The following is a 25,151-nucleotide window of genomic DNA, read 5'->3' as shown; positions in this document are numbered from 1 at the left end:
CTTCCTAGAAGAATACAACATCCTGCAAGGCCATGGTATGGAATCTGTCCTCTTGGCCATCACCATCTATATTTAGGCCAAGATGGCAACACCCTTCTTGTCCTCCTAAATCTTTTGGCTGCCTTTGATACTGTTGGTCACCAACTCCTGATCTGACGATAAAGAAACATTGACATTGAAGGCACAGCCCTAAAATGGTTTGAATCATTCCTATCTAACGAAACCCAATCTGTTGTATGAGCCAATAAAATGTCCAGACCCAAAGATCTCACCTGTGGAGTGCTTCAAGGCTCAGTTGTCTCCCTGATCCTTTTCAATATTTACATCTGTCCTAAGTGTGACCTCATCCAATCTTTCAGTATTGAATGCCACCTCTTTGCTGATCAAAACTCCACTTCAAATCACCTCGTGTGAAGATAATTTATTAAACATAATTGTGCATTGAAATATACATTTTTAGTCTCTCGAATGAGTTGACCATTAAATTGATGTTTTAGTCAAATCAAAAAATTTGTTATCAGCAAAGATAATTTTTTTGAGCTGGAGAGGAAAGTTTCATAGATAGATAAGTCGGTTTAACTGGACATAGCTTACATACAGATATTTTTACATCAAAGCTTTATGTCAAAAGCGGGCGCTTGAGATTAGTCATACTGGCACAGCATTATTGTTAAATTTTTAAACTCACGCTACACAAAAAAACATATATAAAAAAACAATTAGGTTGGTGAAGGATTGTTTATGATTAAAAAAAATATATTACCCGATTGTGGGGGTAAAAAGAACATAGTATGAAACTTTCCTCTCCAGCTCAAAAAATGTTTCTTTGCTGATAAAAAATTTTTTTTGATCTGACTAAAACATCAATTTAATGGTCAACTCATTCGAGAGACTAAAAATGTATATGTCAATGCACAATTATCTTTAATAAATTATCTTCACACGAGGTGATTTGAAGTGGAATTTTGAATATCAATATATAGATCCCTCTGAAAATATGTCTTAGTGCCTTCAGTATTGGTATCTTACCTATTTGCTGATGACATCCAACTGTACATCAACATGGGGCTTGACCAAACATCATTGCAAACCTCAATGATTGTCTTACAGCAATATCCCAATGGCTTAGTGACCACAAATTCAAGCTAAGCCCCTCCAAATCGGAATTCCTTGGATTCAGCTGTCTTCCCCTGCAAACATTTCCTTCCCTGTCAGGTACTCTATTAAAGCCTAAGGAGTCAGTTCAAAATCTACATGTTCAACTTGACCAAAACTTCACCATTGAAGCTCACATTATGAAGGTGGCAAGTCCTTCCTTTATATACCTGCATCATATCCGCCAACTGCGCAACTACCTCAGACTCAATGCTACTGTAATCCATGCAGTAATCACCAGCCAAAAGGACTACTGCAACTCCCTATTTAATGGCATCATGCAATACAGTCTGAAGTATCTCCAGCTCCTTCATGGTACTGCTGCTAGAGTTTTGGTAAGAACCAAACTGACCACATAAAACCGATACTTCACTGACTCCCAGGCAAAAGCAGGATAAATGTGTGAGTAAGCAAACGCCCGAGTACCTCTCCCAACGTCTTTCCTCTTAACACACTCAGAACAGATCTTCAGTCCTTCTAAATGGCTCTTCTTTCATCTTGTCCTCTTGCCTCTGCCAGATTGTCCTGTACTAGACTTTGTGCCTTCAGCTGTTATGCACCAAAGACTTGGAGCAAGATATCACCCATCCCTACAGCTTGAACCTTGCTAGCTTACTGAGAAAAGCTAAGACATAGATTTTCAGTCAGATCTTTCCTGCAGAGACCCCATTCCCTTGACCTTTGTTCTCCTGTACTTCTGATTAAGGACTTGAAGTTGTATACCCTACAGTGAATTTGCTCATCACTGAAAGTTATTTCACTTGTAATTGTTTGATTTATCCTCCGTAAGGCCAGTCTTGGCAAAAGGTAGAATATCAAATGTCTATAAATAAATAAGATATTGCGGCATTGTGGATCGATACAGAGGCATTAGGATAGTGTCTGTTTTATTTTCTGTCCGTTCCTAATAATACCTAATATTCCATTAGCTTTTTTGGCAGAGGATGCACACCGAGTTGAGGATTTCAAAGTATTCTCCAGGGTGAGTCCAAGATCTTTTTCCTGGGTGAGGATGCTTAATACGAAACCTAGAATGGTGTCCCTATAGTTTGGATTATTCTTCCCTGTATGCATCGCCTTGCACCTGTCCACATTAAATGCCGTCTGCCATTTGGATGCCCAGTCTTCCAGTCTCGCATGGTCCTCCTGCAATTTCTCACAAAGGGCTCGTGATCTTTGAATAATCTTCTTTCATCTGCAGATCCAATCACCTCACTCATCGCGCTCCCTTTTCCAGATCATTGATAAGTAAATGACAAAGTACCGGTCCCATTCCAGATCCCTGGGGCACTCCACTGAGAGAACTGACCATTCAACCCTTCCTCTCTGCTCTGCTTACTTTCCTACCCTTGCCCTTTGCTCTCAGTCTGGCGGCTCTGGCTGCCCTTGCTTGAGGCCCACCCCTGCTTCCTATCCTGATTTTACTCTTTGTCCTCAGCACGCTCTGGAACAAACTCGTTCAATCCACTCCGACCCCTCGTCACTTCAGCGTGCCGAAGCCCTGTCCTTTCAAACGTCCCTGACCTGCTGCCACAGTGTATCCGCTTCTCACCCTGGATTATCCGATTTTACCATCACCCTCTTCTGTGTCTTTAAGGTGCCCTGACTTTCTGAAAATGCTTGTGCTGTCCCCTTCTCGATGATGATAAATGATAAATATCAATAACTGGGAACGGTATAAATGAGAGTAGCTCCTTCCATTGTCAACTGGTCTTGGGTAATTATTTAAAAGGAATTTCTTTCCCTGCTATATCATGTCGTTAATGTTTTTGGAATACGGGGATTCTGAGTACAGGTTAGCAGGGACTAGTAAAGGGTGGGAGTGTAGTACTGGTGGGAGCATTTGCATGGTCTTAAAGACGTGATTTACTTTTTTGGATGTCATTCTGCCTCTTCACGGGGAGGAGTGAGACCGGATTGGGCAGGATCACATCAGGAGTTCAGCATCCTGCAGCCCAGCGTCGCCTTCAAAGAGCCAGACCCTCATTCTGGAATTGCAAAATTAAGCATATAAATACAAACTCTTGCATTCCTGGGCCTGTGCAGTGAGAAATCGATGGACAGTAATCCAGGACAAGCAACCTCTGCAAGGGAGCTGTGTGGCACTGCTGTGGCTAAGCCAGGCCTGCTGCGAAACACTGCTGCTCCCTGGAGACAGTGGCTCTGTCCATTTTGGCAATGAGCCATCCTTTCCAGCCTTGCTGGGCCCTGCACTAGTCTGTGTGTGGGAGGGAATCTGATCATGACCCGTGGTTTGGTTTTATATGTCAGTCTGAAGTGGCATTGCAGTGGCATCCTGTGGCTGAGGGCAGCGTCCTAGGGTACGATATCCCATAACCATTCCTAGGCTAGCCAGTGGCCATCCCTGGCTGAACAACGCCTTGGTCACGCTGTGTGCCAGGTTTTGAACGATCAGATGCTCTTGGCAGCCACCCCCAGGGTGTAAGCGGTAGGGCAAGCTACTTCACCTACAGTATGCAAAAGGCTTTACTCCTGTTATGCACACAAAGAAGTGGCACTCTGTGAGCGCTGTAGGTGTGGCGCGGGAAGCATGGCTGGCCTTCAGCGCGATGTGTCTGTTTGTCCTGATTCTGTGTTGTGCAGGGGACCTTACTCGGACTGTTCTCCTGACTCTCGCTTCTCATTTGCAGCCATGGCCCAGGCTGTGCAGACCAACGGGACGCAGCCGTTGAGTAAAACATGGGAGCTCAGCCTGTACGAGTTACAGAGAACACCTCAGGTTGGTAATGCACACCAGATGTCTCCTTCGCGCCACATACTCTACAATGAAGCAGATATAGCATATGGAATTTTTTTTACATTTCCGGTTGTTTTTTTTGATAAATACTTTTTATGCTTGGGGGGAAGAGAGGATAGAAGGAACATTGCATGTTAAGTCCTTGGATAACTGTATGTTTTATATGTATATAGCAGAGCACTGTTTATCCGAATATTTATTAACTAGAAAATATCCAGAAAAAAATCACAATCCCCTGACTGTGATCTATTATGCTAAAAAAAACAATTAATTGAAATTCTTTTATCTTGAAAAATCCATCGTCTGGAATGGCCTTGGTCATGGCCTTTCCAGATAAACGTGCTCTCCTGTATTTTCAGTGTTAACCAGATTTGCTCTTCAGATTGGGAGGGAGAGGGGGAGAATGCAGATTTAATTTTATGCAAAAAATAAACCAGAAGCACGTTTCCCCTGCCCCCTCCCCTCCAATTCCAGTTTTGCCGTTGTAAGCTCTGGTTCTGGGACTCTTCCTGCTTCCCTTCTACAGGAAGCAATAACGGATGGGCTGGAGATCGTGGTGTCCCCGAGGAGCCTGCACAGCGAGCTCATGTGCCCCATCTGCCTGGACATGCTGAAGAACACCATGACCACCAAGGAGTGCCTGCACCGCTTCTGCGCAGACTGCATCATCACCGCCCTGCGCAGCGGGTGAGTTCTCGGAGCAAAGGGTGGGGGCCGGCAGGGCTGTGCTGCCAAGTTGCCGGCGGGATGAGACTCGCTCGTGTCCCCTGTCACGGCGTTTCTCGGAGCTGACCCGTAAGGTTCTCAAGCAGGGTCCCTTTCTGACTTTCAGGGTGTACCTGGGGGAGGGCAAACTTTCAAACAAGTGCGCGTGGCGGCATGTACGTGTGTATGGCCGCGCGTAGATTTACGATAGATTTTTATGACCCACGCGTATCATAAAATAAATGCGTAGGTGTGCTTGTGCATGCAGTGCACTGAAAGCGAGTAGCTCAAGGCATTGACCACGCATCCTTTCCTATCTCTTTCATAAATATACGTGAAAATAAAGGAGGACTTACTCGCATACACTGGTGAATTTTAAAACATGCGCGCGTGTAATTGGCATTACCAGTTTTACCAGTTGCTCCATCAATTTCCCCAGTCCTCTGGATCATCAAGACCCTCCTGGTTCTTCAGCCCGAACTCCCCCCAGCCAGTAGTCCAGCAGGTAATTAGCAGGTGTAAAATTCCACGAATAAGTTGGCAAATCTACATGCATGTCTTTTAAAATAGCAACTTATATATGTAAATGTTGGCCCCGCTCCGGAATGTTCTTAGGCTGCCCCCTTTTTACATGCATATATGTGCACCCAAACTTTAAAATATGCATGGATGTTTCATGCTTATAAAATAGCAGGCATGAAAGCAGATGCTACTTACGTGTGTATATGCTAATTTACTCTTTGAAAACTCACCCCGTAATATGCAAATTAACCTGTTTCCTAGCCGCAGTGTGTGTAAATGTGTGTCATACAATATTCACTGTGGCTAGTTCGTTGCATTCATCTAATATGCAAAATCCTAGAGCTATTAGCCTTCTTCCATTGTTGGGTTTTTTTTTTTGCCAAAATGATTTTTATTGACAATTTTCATGTGCCGCAACCAGTACCAACACAGCCAAAACGGAGTACAGTAAACATAAGAACATGCCATGCTGGGTCAGACCAAGGGTCCATCAAGCCCAGCATCCTGTTTCCAACAGTGGCCAATCCAGGCCATAAGAACCCGGCAAGTACCCAAAAACTAAGTCTATTCCATGTTACTGTTGCTAATAATAGCAGCGACTATTTTCTAAGTCAACTTAATAAATAGCAGGTCATGGACACATCAACATCAACATAGTCATATATAACCATCAATACAGAACAGATAGGAAGTATAGGCCTGCCGTGCAGGTATAAGCTCAGTTATCCATCCAGCCAACATTGTTTTATTGGTCAATGCAACACCAATCAGATTCCTCAGCTTGAGTGCATTGTTTTCTGTTGGATCCCTCTCTCTCTCTCACTCTTTATAATCTCAGTATATTTTATCTGTATTTATATTTTGCTTTTGGCCTTTCAGTCTGTCCCAGCCCAGCTTCCTGCCATCCATGATGGGGATGGGGGTGTGAAGCTGAGGTGCATTGGGTCTTCATTCTCAGCCCTCAGGGATTTTACTTTCATTAGGCCTCCCTGTGGAACACATTTGTATCCTGAATGCCTACCTATAGGTCGTACTATTATGCTACAGCTGGAATTCCCTCTCTCCTTTTGCACCCAGGGATTATGAAACATTTGATTACTATTAAATAACGTTTTGGCTATAATCCTTTTTTTAATTTTTTTAAATATATTGCTAAGCTCACTCTGAGCTGCTTTTGCTATTTGCATGCTTAACACATTAGTTGATCAGTATTTCCCCAATTTTCTTAGACGGACAATAAGGGGAATAGCTCTCGGGAGACTGTTTGTGTTGTTTGTGCGTACGTTGAAATATTGCCATCACTAAAAAAAAAACAAAACCCCTAAAATGTATTTATTTATTTATTTAAAAGTATTTATATACCGTTTTTACAAATGTAAGTTTTATCAAAACGGTTTACAAAAAGTAATATAAAATAAGACAGATTAGAAAATAAATTAAAAAATAAAAATTACACAAAATTGATATAATAAATAATAAAAGTAAAAAAAGGTTTTATAAATAAAAGGGTCTTAATAGGATAAGAAAAACTTGTGCCATCAATTACCCTGTAAAATAAGGGGGAAAAATGAGAGGGGGGGAGTGAGTAAGTATCTGGAAAGGGAGGGAGGGGTGAATAAGTTTTGTAGTGTTATAATAGTTCACGGAGGAAGAATACTAAAAAGGGGGGGGAGGAAGGATTGCGTGCTTATTGTTGTGTATTTGAAGTATTGAATGCTAATTGAAACAGATGTGTTTTCAGAGATTTTTTTTAAAGTGAAGTGGATTTGATAATAGACGGAGTGGATTCGGTAATGATTTCCAGAGGGAGGGTCCTGCTACAGAGAACGCGCTCCTTCTGGTGATGTCTAGTCTTGCCAGTCGTGGTAATGGAATGTCTTAATAGATTTTGTGTTAGTGATCTTAAATGTCGAACGGGTTTGTAGATACAGAGCATAGAACAGAGCCAAGTAGAAGAATTGTGTATTAAACCGCGAATGATAGTAAGTACTTTATGTTGTATCCTGAATTTTATGGGTAGCCAATGAAGGGATTGCAAAGTTGGTGTGATGTGATTTCGAAGAGAGATGCCGGATAAGATGCGAGCTCCTCTGTTTTGAACTAGTTGTAAAGAATGAATTGTGGAATCAGGTAAGCCTAGGTAAAGGGCATTGCAATAGTCCAGACCAGAGAAAATTAGTGACTGTAGAATAGTTCGGAAATCGTGATGGAAAAGTAGAGGGCGGAGACGTTTTAAGAGTTGTAATTTGTAATTTATAACATGATTTTCTAGTCAGTGAGGAATTGTGTTGTTTCATTGATAAATCCGTGTTTATGATAACTCCTAGATTTGTAGCATAATGTGTTATCGGGATCGACACGCCATTTGTTACCAGATGTGAAGGTGGACCAATTGAGGAATCTGAAATAGAGGTTAAATGAACGATCTCAGTTTTTGACGGGTTCAATTTTAAACGTGTGAAAGCCATGAATTAATAGTAGATAGATAAAGAGAGACCATAGATAAAGTGGCGCCAGGATGTTTTATAAGAAACTAAGAACTGTATATCGTCTGCATAGATTTTGAATTGTAGATTTAGAGAAGATAGAATACAACATAAGGGAAGGAGGTATATATTGAAAAGTATGGGAGATAGCGATGAACCCTGAGGTACTCTGGACAGAATTGTGTAAGAGACAGAAGCGTGATAATTAATGTTAACTTGCTGGGGGCGTCCAGTAAGAAAAGATGAAAACCAGTTTAGAACTGTACCTGTAATACCTATAGATTTAAGACCTGAAATGAGTATTTGATGATCAACCGTGTCAAATGCTGCTGAAATGTCAAGAAAGACTACGATATAGTCTGTATAGGAATCAAAAGCATGGAATAAAGTATCAAAAGAAGCTAATAGAAGAGTTTCAGTGGAATGTCCCTTTCGGAAGCCGTGTTGATACGTAAAGAGCACCCCCGCGTGCAGACGCACACTCCTCCCCGTGCCCCCCATTCCTGTTCATGGCTTGTTCTGAGCTGCCAGGCAGTGCGTTCACAGCTGTAGCTGGCGGTTTTCCTTCTCCACCCTTTTGGTATTTCTCTGCTTCTCTCAGCGTGAAAGTGTCCCGTGGGCGCTCTGCCACACATTGGACATTTGCCTGGGTTCTTTCTCTGAATTTCTGTGGCCAGATGAGGAGATAGTTTGCTTGGTGTTTCCTATGCTACAAACTGATGCGCTGAAGCCCGTTGAAGGATGGGACTTTCTCTGGGTCTGACGTCCAGCCTGAATGGAAATGGGCTTCACGCTACCAGTGGGAATGTTCAGTGCAAAGATAACTGCTATCAAAGGGTCAAAATGCATGGAAGTTTGGACTTCGTAGACATGCAAAGGTGAGAAAAGTGCTTCCAGCTTCAGTTCCTTAGTGTGAGTACAAATTATGTGTCTATGCTGGAAGCAGATGCATTTGTTGTTCATTGCCACTGTGATGCAAAATAGTTTTGAATGTTAATGCACTAAAGTTGAAATGCAGCTCATTGTGGCAAAGCTACAGGACTGAATGTCTCATTAACCATTAGTTCATGGGCATCACTTCTGTCTCAGTAACAGGCATCCGCATGATGCCCCTTACAAGAGCCTTCCACCAGTACTGGATCATCCAAACTGCTGCAACCCTGGTTGAAGGGGTCGCGTAAGCTGTTTGGCTGTTAGCTGTAAGGTCCCAAGTGCCACCTTCACCATTAGCCAAAATGCCACTAGCCCCACAAAGAATGTCTCACAGTTAGTTTAAGGCTTCCTACAGAGCACCATGGACAAACCATGGGACCTGCTATATAGTAGCATTTTAAAAGGGGGCACATTGGTTTTTTCCTAGTAAGGGGGGGAAAAAAAAGGAATTTAAGGTGATGGCAATTTCATAATTATTTTTTCAAAATGAAAATAGTCTTGTGCCTGTTATGATCCTACAAAAATGTATATTAATCAAAAAGGGGAAAAAAATTATGCGTTTGGGAATGAGAAGAGCAAACAAGACCGACAGTGTAGTGCATACATTATAACATAAGAATTGCCAAACATGGACAGACCAGTGTTGCATGCAGCCCAGTGTCCCGTCTCTGACCGTGGGAAGCAGGGGTGCTTAGCAGTGATTAGGAACCAGGGGCAGAGGTAAGAATTGTCAAACACTACCATTTATATTTGTGTAAGAGGTATTTAGGTCTTCAGTTAGAACAAATCAGCCCAGGAAGATAGAATTTGGGTCCTGTATACCAATTCTTCGTAGTCTTGTGAAAGGTTTGATGAGAGAGGTCATTTCAAGATTCAGCTCTGAGAGCTAAAAGTGAGAGCCGAGTAACTCACGAGAATGTTAACAATACTCTTTCCCTTCCTTTCTCTGCATCAGAAACAAAGAGTGTCCCACTTGTCGGAAAAAACTTGTTTCTAAAAGATCCCTCCGGCCAGATCCGAATTTTGATGCCCTAATCAGCAAGATATATCCGAGCCGTGATGAGTACGAGGCCCATCAGGAGCGGGTACTGGCCAGGATCAGCAAACACAACAACCAGCAGGCTCTGAGCCACAGCATCGAGGAGGGACTGAAGATACAGGCAATGAACAGGTCAGGCAGTTCTCAGTACTGGGGAATGGGTATGCCGTGTAACTGGCTGGCTTCCAGAAGCAGAAGGGGGCAAGGGATCCCAAATCCTTTGTTGTTTGAGCCCAGTGGTGCTCGACGTCAGTCGTCAATGGCTGCAAACAGGTCTTGAGTTTCAAAGCAACCAAATTATGCAAATGAATCTGGCTCTTGGAACAAGTGAATGCAGATTTTTCTGATTAATTTCATTGGGGTCACTTTGAAAAACCAGGCCTGTTTATGGTCCTCAGAGATCAGAGTTGACAACTCCTGCTCTAGCCCATACCATGAAGTTCATCATAAGATTTGACTGTGTGTTATAAGTGACCATAAGAACAGAGGACGGGGCCATGCTGGGCCAGACCAAAGGTCCATCAAGCTTAGCATCCCGTCTTCAACAGGGGCCAGTCTGGGTCATAAGGAAGTACCAGCAGATCCCAAAGAGTAGATCCAGTTCTTTGTTGCTCACTCCCAGGGATAAGCGGTGGATTTTCTTTTATAGACTTTTCTTTCACAACCTTGTCCATCCCTCTTTTAAACCCAGCTCTGCTAGATGCAGTGACTATATCCTCCAGCAATGAATTCCACAGCTTGATTCTCCAATTTATTTTATTTTATTTTATTTTTGTGATTTTTTTCAATTACAATAAATCAAGAACAAAGAGAAATAGGAAAACAGACAGATTAATTGTATCACTAAAGTTTCAAAGGAAGAAAAATAACCAGAATATACAAAGAAAAGTTAGGCCACAATAAGGGAAGCTAAACCAATCAAGGAAAAAGAAATCCCAGAATCAATTAGAGACCTCTGTATAGAGAGGTGAATTGTTCCTTTTTCCTGCCGAAAGTTTTCAACAAAGTAGTACGCTATAATTTGTCTTGAATCTGCTACCAGTTTGTTTCATGGAGTCTTCCCCATTGGAAAGGGGGAATAACCTGTCTTACCCCACTCATGATGCTCCATCCCCTGTATTTTATTTTAGTTTTTATATTCCGCTTTTTTCACTTTTCTCAGCGCTTCAAAGTGGATTACATTCAGGTGCTGTAGGTATTTCCCCTATCCCCAGAGGGCTTACAGTCTAAGTTTGTACCTGAGGCAATGGAGGGTAAAGTGACTTGCGTCTTTAAATAGTTCCAGTCACATTATTTTATGTTGTCTGGTTTATGATTATGGATGTTATTATGGAAATCGCCCAGACTACTTTGGTAATTGGGTGGGATGGAAATTGTATAAATAAATACAAAAATATATAGTCAACAGGAACCAGCAAGCCTGGACGTATTAAACCCAGTCCGGTATTTATACAGTGGAGTCTGGCATGCCACAGGGCTCTGCCCTGTCTGTACTCTTGTTTAATATTTATCTAGCCCTTCATGTAGACTGCTGTCCAGTTTGGGTAATGGATATCATCTAGATGCTGACAATAGCCAGTTTTACATCTCACTGGGTAAGTCATGGTCTGAAACCTCTTTGTTGATATTGATATGTTTATTCATGGTGAAACATAAGAAAATGCCATACTGGGTCAGACCAAAGGTCCATCAAGCCCAGCATCCTGTTTCCAACAGTGGCCAATCCAGGCCACAAGAACCTGGCAGGATCCCAAAGGGTAGAAAGATTCAATCTGAATATCCCAGGGATAAGAAGTGGATTTTCCCAAGTCCACCTTAATAATGGTTTGTGGACTTTTCCTCCAGGAACTTGCCTAAAACGTTTTTTAAATGCAGCTACACTAAGAGATTTTGCCACATCCTCTGGCAATGAATTCCAAATCTTAATTATGTGTTGAATAAAAAAATATTTTCTCTTATTAGTTTTAAATGTATTACCTAGAAACTTCATTGTGTGTCCCCTCAGTCTTTGTAGTTTTTGAAAGCGTAAACAACTGATTGTTTACTCGTTCCATTCCACTCATGATCTTAAAGACCTCTATCATATCCCCCCTCTGCCGTCTCTTCTCCAAGCTGAACAGCCCTAACCTCTTCAGCCTTTCCTCATAGGGGAATCATTCCATCCCCTTTATCATCTTGGTCGCCCTTCTCTCTACCTTTTCTAATTCTGCTATATCTGTTTTGAGATGTGGTGGCCAGAACTGCACACAATACTCAAGCATAGAGTAATGCAGAGGCATTATAGTATTCTCTGTTTTATTCTCCATTCCTTTCCTAATAATTCCTAGCTTTCTGTTTGCTTTCTTGGCTGCTGATGCACACTCAGCAGAAGATTTCAGCTTATCAACGATGACGCCTAGATCCTTTTCCTGAGTGGTGACTCCTAATGTGGAGCCTTGCATTGTGCAGCTATAATTTGGGTTACTCTTCCCTAAGTGCATCACTTTGCACTTGTCCACATTAAATTTCATTTACCATTTCCATGCCCAGTCTCTGTTTTTCACGATCCTCTTGAAATCTTGCATGATTGTGATTTAACAAATTTGATCACCTCCCTCATTATTTCTATTTTTAAATATATTACAAAGCAGTGGTCCCAGAACAGATCCCTGGGGCACTCTACTGTTCACCTTTCTCCATTGGGAAAATTTACCATTTAGCCTTACTCTGTTTTCTCTCTCTTAACCAGTTGGCAATCCACAATAGGACGCTGTCCCCTATCCCATGACTTTTTAATTTCCCTCAGTGAGGGACTTTGTCAAATGTTTTCTGGAAATCCCAATACTCTATACCAACTGGCTCACCTTTATCCACATGTTTATTTACATCCTCAAAAAAATGTAGCAGATTGGTGAGGCAAGACTTCCCTTGGCTAAATCCATGTTGGCTTTGTCCCATTTATCTATGCCTATGTATACGTTCAGCAGTTTTGTTCTTTATGAGAGTTTCCACCATGTTGCCTGGCACAGACGTCAGACTCACTAGTCTATAGTTCACAAATTGGCATTGAATTTGGCCAAAACTGAACTAGTGGTAATTCAACATATGCATTGTCTTCCTGGGTCTTCATTTATTACTTTCAAGAACAAAGACCTGAAGATAAGCACTAGTGCAAGGAGTCTGGGGGTGATCACTGATTTCAAGCTTTTGTTTGTCCCACAAATTAAGGTGGTTATTAAATCCTGCTTTTACAGGCTTTGCCTGTTGCGTAACCTTAAGTCGTTACTCCAGCCAGGTGATTTTTGACCCCTGGTATAGGCATTAATTTTTCCAGCAATTGACTACTGTAATTTGGTTTACTTGGCTCTGCCGATGACCACTCTTAATGTTCTGCAGCTCATACAGAATGCTGCTGCATGCCTAATTTCAGGCAAAAGAATAATGGAAAACATTACCCCAGTGTTATTTGACCTCTACTGGTTACCAATCCAGTGCAATGCTAGTCCACCAGCTGCTCTGAATGGAATCATCTCCTTGGACAAATGCCATGTTAAAAATGTACAGCGCTTGCAGAGGTCTCCAGTTGTTCCAATGGAGTCTCCTTGATATCCCACATATGAAACATGCTCGCCTGGTAGAAACAAGAGAATGAGTCGTCTCGATATTAACTCCTGCCATTTGGCAGTCAGACTGTATCAAGACATTTAAGGGCCTATTGAAAACCGTTTTGTTCTGACAGGCATTTCTGTGAGAGATTTTGAGTTCTGTGTTTTTGTTTGCTGTAATGTGTTTTGCAGGGTTTATTGTGCTTTAATTTGCTGTTAATATGTCCTTATTATATTAAAACAGAAGATGGTATGCTTATTTTATTATGTATGTTTTTTATGTATCCCGCCTAGGGCCTTGGTACAGGGTCATTCATTAAAATGCGTTATGGCGTTAACACAGGCGATAATAATGCTAGCTCATGGCACAAAAGCAAATTTTGGGAGGGGGCGGGATTAGGGAGGAGTTTGGGTGGGATTTATGAAAATGAGGGGCAATATTGAGCCGTGCGATAACATATGCTGTCGCACGGTTTCAATGTCAGAAATAACTACACCGTTTTTCCTGGAATTAAAGTGTAGGATTTGCCCAAAATGGCTGTAACACAATTCATGATAAATTTTTCGAATTGTATTTCAGCCATTTCTGGGCTTGGGATAGAGAGAGAGAGCCAGAGCCTCTGGGGAGGCCCTCACACTGTGCAACTATTTATATGCCTAGAGGAGGGGCATCTGATAGCTCAAGGTGAGGTTTTGGTGGTGGTTTAGGATTTTGGGGCCAGTTTTCCATGCAGAGAGAGAAGTATGAACAGCACAGTACACCTCGGTGAAGATTTCACATCATTTGGAGTGAGGAAAGACTCACAAAAATAAAATTTTGTACTATTTTATCTCAGCCTAGCTTGAGGGTACCCTGTTATAGAGTCCATCAAGCTAGGGTGAGAGAACATAGTACGAAAACTGTGCTGTTTGCACGTCTTACTCTGGATGAAAAGCTGGCCCCTAAACCGTAAACCACCACCTTGAGCTATTAGATGCCCCTTCTTAGATGTAAATACTTGACTACTGTGAGGGTCTTATAGATAGTCTCAGTTTCTCTTTCACTCTCTCTCATATGCAAAATAGGAATTATCGTGGGCCGTGATACTACCGATGTGAAGTGGTTATGTTATCACGTGGTGTGGTAATTCTAAAATTTCCACACACACACCCCTTTTTCTTAGCGTGGGCGTTATCCATGTGTTATCGCATTTTTATGAATCTAGGGGTAAATATCTCAGATCTTGATACAGAAAGACAAATTTTGAAAGCTAAGGATGTGACACAGCACAAATATCTACATCACGCTCTACTATGTATTTAAATATTTTGCCCGCTTTTATTTCAAGGCTTCAGCGAGGCAAGAAACAGCCGATTGAGAACGGCAGCGGCGCAGAGGATAACGGGGACAGTTCGCACTGCAGCAACGCGTCCGTGCACAGCAATCAAGAAGCAGGGCCCAGTAACAAAAGGACCAAGACATCCGACGACTCGGGGCTGGAGCTGGATAATAACAATGAGACTGTGACCATAGACCCTGTGTTGGACGGTGCTAGCGAAATTGAATTAGTCTTTAGGCCTCACCCCACGCTTATGGAGAAAGACGACAACGCACAGACCAGGCAAGAGCAAGGGAATCCCACACCCCAGATCTCTGGGTGTGATCGGTATTGGCTGCATCTTGTGTTTTCTTCAAACTGTTTAAAAGAAATCATGCCGTGCATTGTTTAACTGCCTTGAGGTGCTTCAGCTACCGTGCCCTGTAAAAGTCTTCGCACCCTGGGACAGGTTTCACATTCTGCTGTCTAAAAAAATGCAAATCAGCCTGCATTAAAGTAGGAGTTTGTTTCACTGATCTACAGAACATACTCTACATGTTCATCTTGAAGGAACAATTATAGAAGTATTCCAAAAGTAATTAAGAAGAAAAAGTAATAAGAAGAAAAAAAATAAGAATAATTAAGCATAAAAATAATTAAGAATGTAAAAATGCAATTAAGAATAAAATGAACCAGAAAGTCTTGCTTGCATAAATCTTCACACTTCTTGACTCATTACTTAGTGAAAGCCCCTTTTGCGGCAGTAACAGCCATGGGCCATGTCTACCAACTGCATGGTGGGGTGGTGCAGTGTTTGTCCATTCTTCTTGGGCAGAAAAGCTCAAGCTCTTTCAGGTTGGTTGGGGATCATCCGTGGGCTTCTGTTAGATTCAAGTCTGGGCTTTGATTGAGCTGCTGGAGGTCATTGACTTTCTTCTTGCCGAGCTACTCTACGGTGCTTGGGATCGTTGTCTTACCGAAAGGTGCATCTTCTCTCCAGTTTCAGGTCTATGGCAGACTGGAACCGGCTTTCCTCCAGGATCAGCCTGTACCTGCGACCTTCACAGGCCTCCTTTTCCCAGTGCTGCAAAGCATCTGCACAACATATTGATGCCACCACCATGCTTTGCTGTAGGGATGGTGTTAGCAGGGTGATGTGCTGGGTTTGTTTTACGCCATGCATATCGCTTATCGTTGAGACCAAAAAATTCCATTTTTCATCAGACCAAAAACCTCCACCCCGTGCGTGCAGTGTCCCCTTCGTGTTTCTTTGCAAATGCTATGTGGTACATCACATGGCTTTTCTTCAGCAGTGACGTCCTGCTTGCCACCCTCCTATGCAGGCCATTTTTGTGGAGTAATCTTGAAATTGTTGTGAACAGGCAACATTTTACCCAGTCTCAGTCCAAGACCTGTGTAATTCATTGTAAGTTATCTTAGTCCTCCTGCCACAATTGTCTTAACTGCCTGCTGCTGACTTTGGAAGGACGGCCTGATCGCAGCAATGTTTGGATGATGCCAAGCTGTTTCCCCTTTATAACGATGGACCTGGCAGAGGCCCAAGGGATATTCAAACAGGGTGACTTTTTTTTTTTTCACCACAGTCTGTACCTTTTGAATAACTTTATCCTGAGTTGTTTCTGCAGCTCCTTGTCTGGTATGTTTTGACTTTTGCTTCAAATTCACTTCATATGACAGACATCTTGATGCTGTCTTCAAGTTTACGGACTTACGTTGGTCGATTTTGGAAAAGGCGCACCAAAACCCGAGAGGGGGAGATATACAACTTGTTTTGAATCGCCGCGAGCAGTATTGGATATTCAGTTTAAACACTGTGGATCCTCATGGTTTAAATGAAAAGATTAATTGGTATTCTCTGATCTAAATAATATAATTATTCAGTAAGGCATAGCTCGTTCTGTCAATCGTATCTGTAGTGGACGTGATGGAGAACTATAGCCCTGTTGCAGACATCTTCCTGATGGAGTCTTGTCAATTCTATCTGCAGTGGACCTGATGGAGAACTGTAGTTAATTTTATTTTAAGGAGTAGTAGACCTGACTGAGACCTTCAGTTCTAAACGTGTTTGCGGGGGAGGTTCATTTGCATCGGACTGGATGGAGAACTTCAGTTAATCCTTTTGTTGGGAAGTAGAGGACCTGATGGAGAACTTTAGCTGTAGACGTGTTTCCGGTGGAGGCCTATAAATGTGTCGCCATTTTTTAAACTATGCGCGTCTGAGTTCAGACCGCATGCAGAAAATATTTGCACAGGATTAACCGCTTTGAGATGCTGATGGAATGAGCAGCGTAATGACGGATTGATATATATTTTCGGATTGGATTATCGGAGCAGTTCCCCTGAAGCAGGACTTCAGTCCGAAACATGGCCATGTCGGGACTTTCGGGACTCTTGTTTGGCGATAAGTACTAGAAAATATACCAAAACTCTTGAGATTGTGACCGAGTGAATTGCCTTGCCATATTTATTTGCATATTCATCAGCACTTTTGGGTTTTGAATTTTTATGAAAAATTAAAAATATACAAATAAGATGCAAATAGAAATGTTAGTAAAATAAAAAAGTAAAGTGACCCTTTATCACAAACGAGTCTGTTTATAAATCCTGACTCGAGATTGAAAGGTCCAACAAAAAAGGGTGCTATATAAGTTACACCAGTATATTATTGTTTTATATTTTGTTTAGACATCTTGATGCTTCATCCAGGACTGTTCGAATCAGCTCCACACTGTGATTGGAGACAATGGGCTCTTACAATGGGACTTGTTATGGCAAATTTTTGAATCAGAGCTAATTTGGGTTTGGTGTGAAGACGTATGCAATCAAGACTTTTTGTATTTTTAGTCTTAATTACGTTTGGAATTTTTCTATACCGTAATTGTGAAACAAACTCCTACTTTAATGCATTTTTTTTTGTATTTTTTTTTAGATAGAATGTGAAAAATGTACATGGATGTGAAGACTTTTACAAGGCACTGAATGGCAGCTCAGGAGCTGGATGCATAATAATCCCTTAGAACAGCAAAAAATATTTCAATAAAATGTTCTTTTTTCACTATTGTGGGGTTCTGCTCTGGATTTCCTGCACCTGATGGCCCCCTGTGTGCGCAGCTGTTCAGAGGGGGATGCACAGGGGTATGGGAGAGCTATCAGGGAAGGATTGAAGGGATTTCCTGACACAGAACATCGTTTATTTACAGTCATCCCATTTCTAGGTGGGTGGTGCTACATACTGACCTTTGAGGCACCCCAGTGGGGAAGCACACGCACCAGGTCTTCTGCGAGTGCCGCGTGTTGATGTTCTTGAGCTGCATCAGAGCTCCCTCCAGCGCCTCACCCCTATCTTAGGCTGCAGAGAGGCGTGCCGCACATACTGCCGTGGCAACCTCCTGGCACTGGCCATCGAGGTTGGTGCAAGGCATCAGAATCAAGGTCTCCTGTTGGCTGTATGCACCAGGTTGTCCTCAGACTCCCTGCTGATCCTACAGACCAACTACCAAGTCTCATTTGCTGATGTTCAAGGTCCATGGATACTTTTTTTTTTCCCCCCCCACAGACTTTGCACTGAATTTCAAAGTGAAATTATCCGCTTGCTTTCATTTTGACAATTGTCTAAGGGAAATTAACCGAAGACTTGTACACCTGCTGTTTTGTCGGATTAAAAAAAAAACCATGCATAGTCTTGAAAATCCGAAAGTAGATGTGAGGTTGCACACCTTACCCCAACCCTGTCCCCAGGAATCCTCCTCTACCCAGGGTAAAGGCACTGTGTGTATATTTCTGCCCGCATACAGGGTGGGCAATTATCAGAAAGCCCATTTCTGCAGGTAAAGCACCGTTTTACTTGCTGAAATGTGTCTGAAAATGACCCTCTCTGTTTTGCCTTTGTACCAGGGTCTTCTGATAGCAGTTTTTTCCTTAGCATCATCAGTGCAGTCTTGGAATTGGCGATCACCTGGTGCCTCCCTCTTCTTGCCTGTTTGATCCTGGCTCTGAGGGACTCTCTGCCTGGGGGGGATATGGTTTATACCTTGAGCTGCCCAAAGTGTTGAGTGTACGGAGGGCCCTGGAGATCAGGTGCTCCATCCCTGTAATGCTTTTCAGCGCACTGAGGTTTTTTAACATGCTCAGTATTTTGGGAATTCTCCTTTCCTTGGAGTTGCTTATTCTAGCACTTTTCAACATAGGAGGTGCAGGGTCTATCAAGTAATGTGAGACCTCCTCTGATTGCTACTGAAAATAATCAAACACCAAAATTTGTCTTTTGTCTTTTAACCTTTTATGAATGATGGACCAGCAGATATGGGCAAAATGATTTTTATTTATTTATTTATTTATTTATTTATTTATTTATTTAACAGTTTTATATACCGACCTTCATAGTAAATAACCATATCGGATCGGTTTACAATTAACAAGAATAAAAAACTGGGGTAACTATTCAAGTAAACGAAAGATAAACAGTAAGTAGGAATGAGTCAAAGTTACAATCAACAGGGAAGAGAACTTGGAAGCTTGCAACAAGCTGGAAAGAAGATAAGGCAGGAAATAAATATGAAGTGATGCCATAGGGCGTACGGGTTAAAGCTTAATGGTGCTTTAACCTGGGAGAGTCAGAGTCCATTCGTGAGTATAATCATCATAACGGGTAAGCGTGAAGGACAACTAGTGATTGTCTGGTGGGTCGGTGAAGGCTTGGTGAAAGAGCCAGGTTTTAAGTCTTTTTCTAAAAGTTAACAGGCAAGGCTCCACTCTGAGACTTGAAGGGATGCTATTCCAGATAGATGGGCCAGCTATCGAAAAAGCTCTGTCTTTGGTCATCGAGAGGTGTGAAGCTTTAGTAGGGGGAAATTTCAGGGTGCCTTTGAGAGTATCTCTAGTTGGTCTGTTAGAGGAGTGGAGTTTGAATGGGATTTCCAGGTCGAGTTGAAGATGATGATGGATAGTTTTATGAATTACGGTGATTGATTTGTATAGAATTCTGAAATTAACTGGTAACCAGTGTAGGTTCCTGAGGATGGGAGAGATGTGTTCGCTGCGGCTGGTACTGGTCAGCAATCTCGCAGCCGCATTTTGTAACATCTGCAGTGGTTTGGTAGTGGATTTGGGAAGGCCTAGGAAAAGGGCACTGCAGTAGTCTATTTTGGCGAACAGTAGCGCTTGGAGGATTGTCCTGAAGTCGTGGAAGAATAAGAGTGGTTTAAGTCGTTTTAGAATCTGTAATCTGAAGAAACAGTCTTTGGAGGTTGTGTTGACCATTTTCTTAAGGTTTAGACGATTGTCTAGTATTACCCCAAGGTCTCTAACCTGCTTGCAAGTAATGTGAGAGATGTGTGGAGATGGTGGGGAGATATTGATTTCGTTTGAGGATATGTGGAGCAGCTCTGTCTTGGAGGCATTAAGAACCAGGTTTAAACTGTTGAGTAGATTAGTGATGGATAGAAGGCAGTTGTTCCAATGGGTGAGCGCTTTTGAGATTGATTCTGTTATCGGTATTAGAATCTGCACGTCGTCTGCGTACAAATAGTGAATTAGGTTGAGGTCTGTTAACAATTGGCAGAGGGGGAGGAGGTAAATATTAAAGAGGGTAGGAGATAAGGAGGAACCCTGAGGTACGCCAAGAGTTGATTTAGTTAGGGGTGACTCTTTATTGTTGATTTTGACTTTGAAAGTCCTATTGCTGAGGAAGGACTTGAACCAGTTATGGGCAGATCCGGAGATGCCGATGTCTGTTAGGCGATCCAGCAGGATGGTATGGTTGACGGTGTCAAATGCCGCTGAGATGTCTAACAGGACCAACAGAAAGGAGTGTCCTTTGTCCAACCCCATGATAATATGGTCAGTAAGTGAAATGAGAAGGGTTTCCGTGTTGCGTGATTTACGGAACCCATATTGCGATGGGAATAGGATCTTGTGGTCTTCAAGATATTCAGAAAGCTGGGTGTTTACCAGTTTCTCCGTTAGTTTGGCAACAAATGGGAGGTTAGAGATGGGTCTGAAATTAGCTGGTACATTAGGATCTAAGTTGTGTTTCTTGAGGAGGGGCTTGAGTGAGGCGGTTTTTAGACTGTCTGGGTAGCTTCCTTGCGTTAGAAGGCTGTTTATGATGCCGGTCAGAGGTCCTGAGATCACATTTGGGATGAGAAGCAGGAGTCTCGATGGGATGTTATCAGCCGGATGGCTTGATGGTTTCTGCCTTTTTAAAAGGGATTCAATCTCTTTAGTGGAGATTGACTCGAAACTGTCAAATTTGGGTCTAGTAAGAGACTGGAGATTCTCACCTGGCTTGGGAGGTGTAGTATTTGAAGGCAGGAGGGCGAGTGTATTTAAGATCTTCTGTTGGAAGAATGTAGCGAGCTCATTAGCCTTGGAAAGAGCTTGTTCGTCTGGAATAGGTGGGGGGGTAGATTTGGTGATTTGTGTCACGTAGGCGAATAGTGCCTGGGCATCATATTGGAAATGGTGTATTTTGTTTGCATAGTATTCCTTTTTTTTCTGTAGAATGGCGGTCCTGTAGTGATGTAAGAATCCCTTGTATGTAGAAAGGGTAGAAGTGTTAGGGGTTTTTCGCCATCTGTTTTCCTTATGGCGTAAGGTCTGTTTCATTTGTTTAAGTTCAGCGCTGAACCAGGGTTGATTTCCCTTTTTTGTTGGGTTGATTGATTTGGAGACTAAAGGGCACCATTTGTTTGTGACCGCTTCTGTAATCTTTTGCCAGGAGGATAGGGCTGAGTCGGGGTTAGCTAGGTCTAAGTTAGAAAGTTCTTTGGAGAGCTGATCGCTGAGAGTATCCGATGGACATGCTTTCCTAAATGTCCATCGGATACTCCATCTATATTGCAAGCTATAGTGTGAAAAACACACTTTGCCTCAATCTTATAATCATTAGTTCAGTACTTCTCATTATATAGTGAATAGGAAAAAAAATTTTATGAACTAAAATGTTCATAAGTCAGTCAATCCTTGTCAAAGACTTGATTTATAATTGAAGTATATATCTAATCCGGCACATAAGTTAACATGGATGTTACTTATCTTAACTGTTGCTACATCAGTAGACTGTAAGTCCTTCAGAGTTCAAACGCCTTCATGCCCACGGTCTAAATGCCTTCGTGTCTGACACAGGCCCAGTGTTTTCAATCCTTATTTTGCATCTACAATCTTCAGTGAATCCCACGATCTTTAACAACTTGTTTACCTCCAATAAAAGTATTTTAAAATATAAGGAGACAACAGTAAGCTACCCTAATCGTGCATACATAGATGGTTGATCCGCCCAGTAAATAAAACCCACACACACCATATTGTGATAGGAGCCATATATCATATCTCTTGTGTTTCTCAATGGCTGGCTTTTTCCCTACTTTATAGAAATGCTCATGGTGATAACCTACCCAGATGACAGTTTCTAGTCATCAATTGCCAGCTACTTGAGAAGACTCCTCATTGGGAGATAGATGCTCCCATCATCATATTTAAATATTCCCAATGTTGGAACTTCATACCAGCCAGCATTACTGTAATATTCTCATTGGTTCAGCCAAACTGAGGGATCCTCTCCCCACCAGTCAGTATTGACCTGTTCTACTACTGTCCATCTTAAATCTTCAAAATAATACTTTTGTGCCAATGCGAAACCATAGGTGCCTCCACTTTAGATGTATTGAAGCAACTATGATGTTCCACTACTTGAGTCCTGATTTGTCTCTTCGTTTCTCCCACATACAGTTTAGGAAATAGGCACTTCACCACATAATCATGTTGCTCAACTAGAAATCAGTTTTACTGTAATGTGGGAACACTCAACCAGTTAAAGGATCTTGCCATGTAGTTCCAGTTATTGTAGTTGAACACATTGTACATGCATCATAAGCCTGGTGTCTGATTACCCCATCTGTCACAGACTCACTCTTTAAAATTGGCAGGAGTGCTGATCTCACTATATAATCTGTAATATTTTGTTCCCTAGTGTAGACTATATGATGATTGCATGATCCTCCAGTGTCTATAAATGGCCAAAACTACCGATGACACATGAGTAGTATATTTAAGAACACATATCACAGATAGAGATCCCAACCGCTGGTTGCAGTTTGACAATATGGTGGCAACTGGGGATCTAAATATACATGCGGAGGATATGACTAGGATCCAAACTAAGGCTATGCTTTTCTCCCTGCATTAAATTTATTGCAAATTATAGATAGTCCAACACATCATATTAGGCACATTTTGGATCTAGTGATAGTACCCAAGCGTTGGGTGGCCCTGAAAATATTTCTGATTTGGTTATTGAGCTTAAGGACCCAAACATGTGCAGTCAATAAATGAACTAGGAATGTCAGGAGAGATTAATTAGGGGACCAATTGATTTAAATGCATTTGCACAGACTTGGGAGATTACTTTTGAGGCAATTAATGATGATTCTGGATCTCTGCTAATTCAGACATTTAATCAGGGCATAGTTTACACTCTGGAGAAAATTGCTTCTCTTAAACTTAAAAAGCTGACTAAAGTAATAGTTCAGGTTCTTTGGTTTTTACAGGAGCTCTTGAATTTAAAATGAGTATTGCGGAAGACTGAGCATAGATGGCATAAGACTGAATGTCCATTATGCATGAGTGAGAATTGAGTGGCCTGTTGTAATTATAAGAAGGTGCGTGAAGTAATGAGAAAATCACATTTTTTCTCACTGTTTTCAAATATCATTAAATTGTCCATTTGAGCATTTTAATATTGTCAAAGCATTTACTGCAGCCTCCCAAAATTATTATTCTATGAGGAAAAGTGATGACCCGCGAGAAGGTCCAGTAATGTCTGATGACGACAATCTGCTGCCCTCTGCACAGAATGTCATCATTTGGGAACCGGTCTGGAGTGTATCATCTACCAAGGTTGATGAAATTAGTGAGTAATTTGAAAAATACCTACTCTACATGCGATGTATATCTGTTTTGGTTTGTTCAATGTTTAAAACATATTTTTCTGGAGGTATTAAATTTATCAATCTCCAGTTTCCTGAAGGCTTAGTTTACCGTATTTGAAAAGGGCCTTGGTACGGCCAGTAGTGAAGAAAGCCTTTGAGTTTTAAGCCTATTTTTGTCCTTCCAATGCATAGGAAGGGGTTAGAAAAAGCTGCATTAGCTCAGCTTAATGATTTTATAGAAGAGAATAGTTGTTTGAATCCGAACCAATGTACACTATTGTTATTCGCTACTGATTGTCTTTTGCAGGAAATGAATGGTGGAAAGATGGCCATCGTGAGATTTCTTGATATTTCGTCTGCTTTTGATTGTGTGACTCATAATATCTTTCTTGACAGATTGTGTTTAATGGGGTTGAGAGAGGGCGTCGTGAATCGGTGTACATCTTTTTTTGCAAAATTGATAAGTTCAGATAGGACAGCAGAAATCCACTTAGAAATGTAGTACAGCTGCCATACCGTGAGGATCTGTGCATTCTCCTGCACTATTTAATATCTGTCTGCCCTACGTCTTCAGGTGATATCATAAGAGCAGATGATATACAATTAATATGCCCTGTAGGGAATAACTTGGATGCCTCAATGGCAGTTTTATTAAATGTTTGAACTCCATTCATCAGTGGTTTAAGCAAAAGGAGTTAGTAGTGAATATAGATGGATCTGAAGCCTTATGAGTAGGACAGTGTTTCCAGATTGTGCACTAAAAGGTATTCCCATCACTAAGAACATAAGGCTTGCCATACTGGGTCAGACCAAAGGTCCATCAAACCTAGTATCCTGTTTCTAGCAGTGGCCAAGCCAGGTCCCAAGTACCTGGCAGGATCCCAAGGGGTAGAGAGATTCCAAGCTGCTTATCCCAAGAATAAGCACCGGATATCTGCAACTCTAGCTTAATAATGGTTAATGGACTTTTTTCCTCAAGAAACTTGTCCAAACCTTTTTTAAATGCAGCTACGCTAACAGCTTTTATCCGTATTCTCTAGTAACAAATTCCAGAGCTTAATTAGCATTGAGTAAAAACATTTTCTCTTGCTAGTTTTAAATGTATAACCCAGTAACTTCATTGTGTGTTCCCTGGTCTTTCTACTTTTCGAAAGAGTAAAAGTTTACTCATTCCAGTCCACTCATTATTTTATAGATCTCTATCATATCTCTCTTCTCCAAGCTGAAGAGTCCTAACTTTTTTAGCCTTTCTTAGGAGAATTGTTCTGTTCCCTTTTATAATTTTGATCGCCCTTCTCTGTACCTTTTCTAATTCTGCTATATCTTTTTTGAGATCTGGTGACTAGAGCTGCACCCAATATTCAAGATGAGGTCGCACCATGGAGCGATACAGAGACATTAGGATATTCTCTGTTTTATTCTCCATCCCTTTCCTAATAATCCCTGGCATTCTATTTGCTTTCTTGGCTGCTGCTGCACATTGAACAGAGGATTTCAACATATTATCAATGATGACACCCCCTAGATCCTTTTCCTGAATGGTGACTCCTAATGTGGAACCTTGCATTGTGTAGCTATAATTTGGGTTACTCTTCCCTAAGTGCCTCCACTTTGCACTGCCTCCATGACATGTAATTTTCTCTCATGCATATTCATTGTGGCTATCCTGAAAACCCGACTGGCTGGTGGGCCCACTGCCCTATCCCATGACTTTTAAATTTCC

At 41.7% G+C, this 25,151-nt stretch overlaps 1 protein-coding gene across 1 annotated transcript in view; it reads left to right on the top strand.

Moving 5' to 3' along the window:
• Positions 1-25,151, top strand: part of RNF2 (ring finger protein 2) — a 197,853-nt gene that overhangs the window by 157,495 nt on the left and 15,207 nt on the right. The window contains exons 3-6 of the mRNA XM_029617550.1: positions 3,807-3,895; positions 4,440-4,600; positions 9,515-9,730; positions 14,511-14,783. Of these exons, the coding sequence (XP_029473410.1) occupies positions 3,807-3,895; positions 4,440-4,600; positions 9,515-9,730; positions 14,511-14,783 (739 nt within the window). The remainder of the gene's footprint in view (positions 1-3,806; positions 3,896-4,439; positions 4,601-9,514; positions 9,731-14,510; positions 14,784-25,151) is intronic.

This window comes from Rhinatrema bivittatum, chromosome 10, assembly GCF_901001135.1.
Source record: "Rhinatrema bivittatum chromosome 10, aRhiBiv1.1, whole genome shotgun sequence".
NCBI lineage: Eukaryota > Metazoa > Chordata > Amphibia > Gymnophiona > Rhinatrematidae > Rhinatrema > Rhinatrema bivittatum.
Note: the sequence above shows the minus strand (reverse complement) of the source record. Positions and strands in the feature narration are given on the sequence as shown.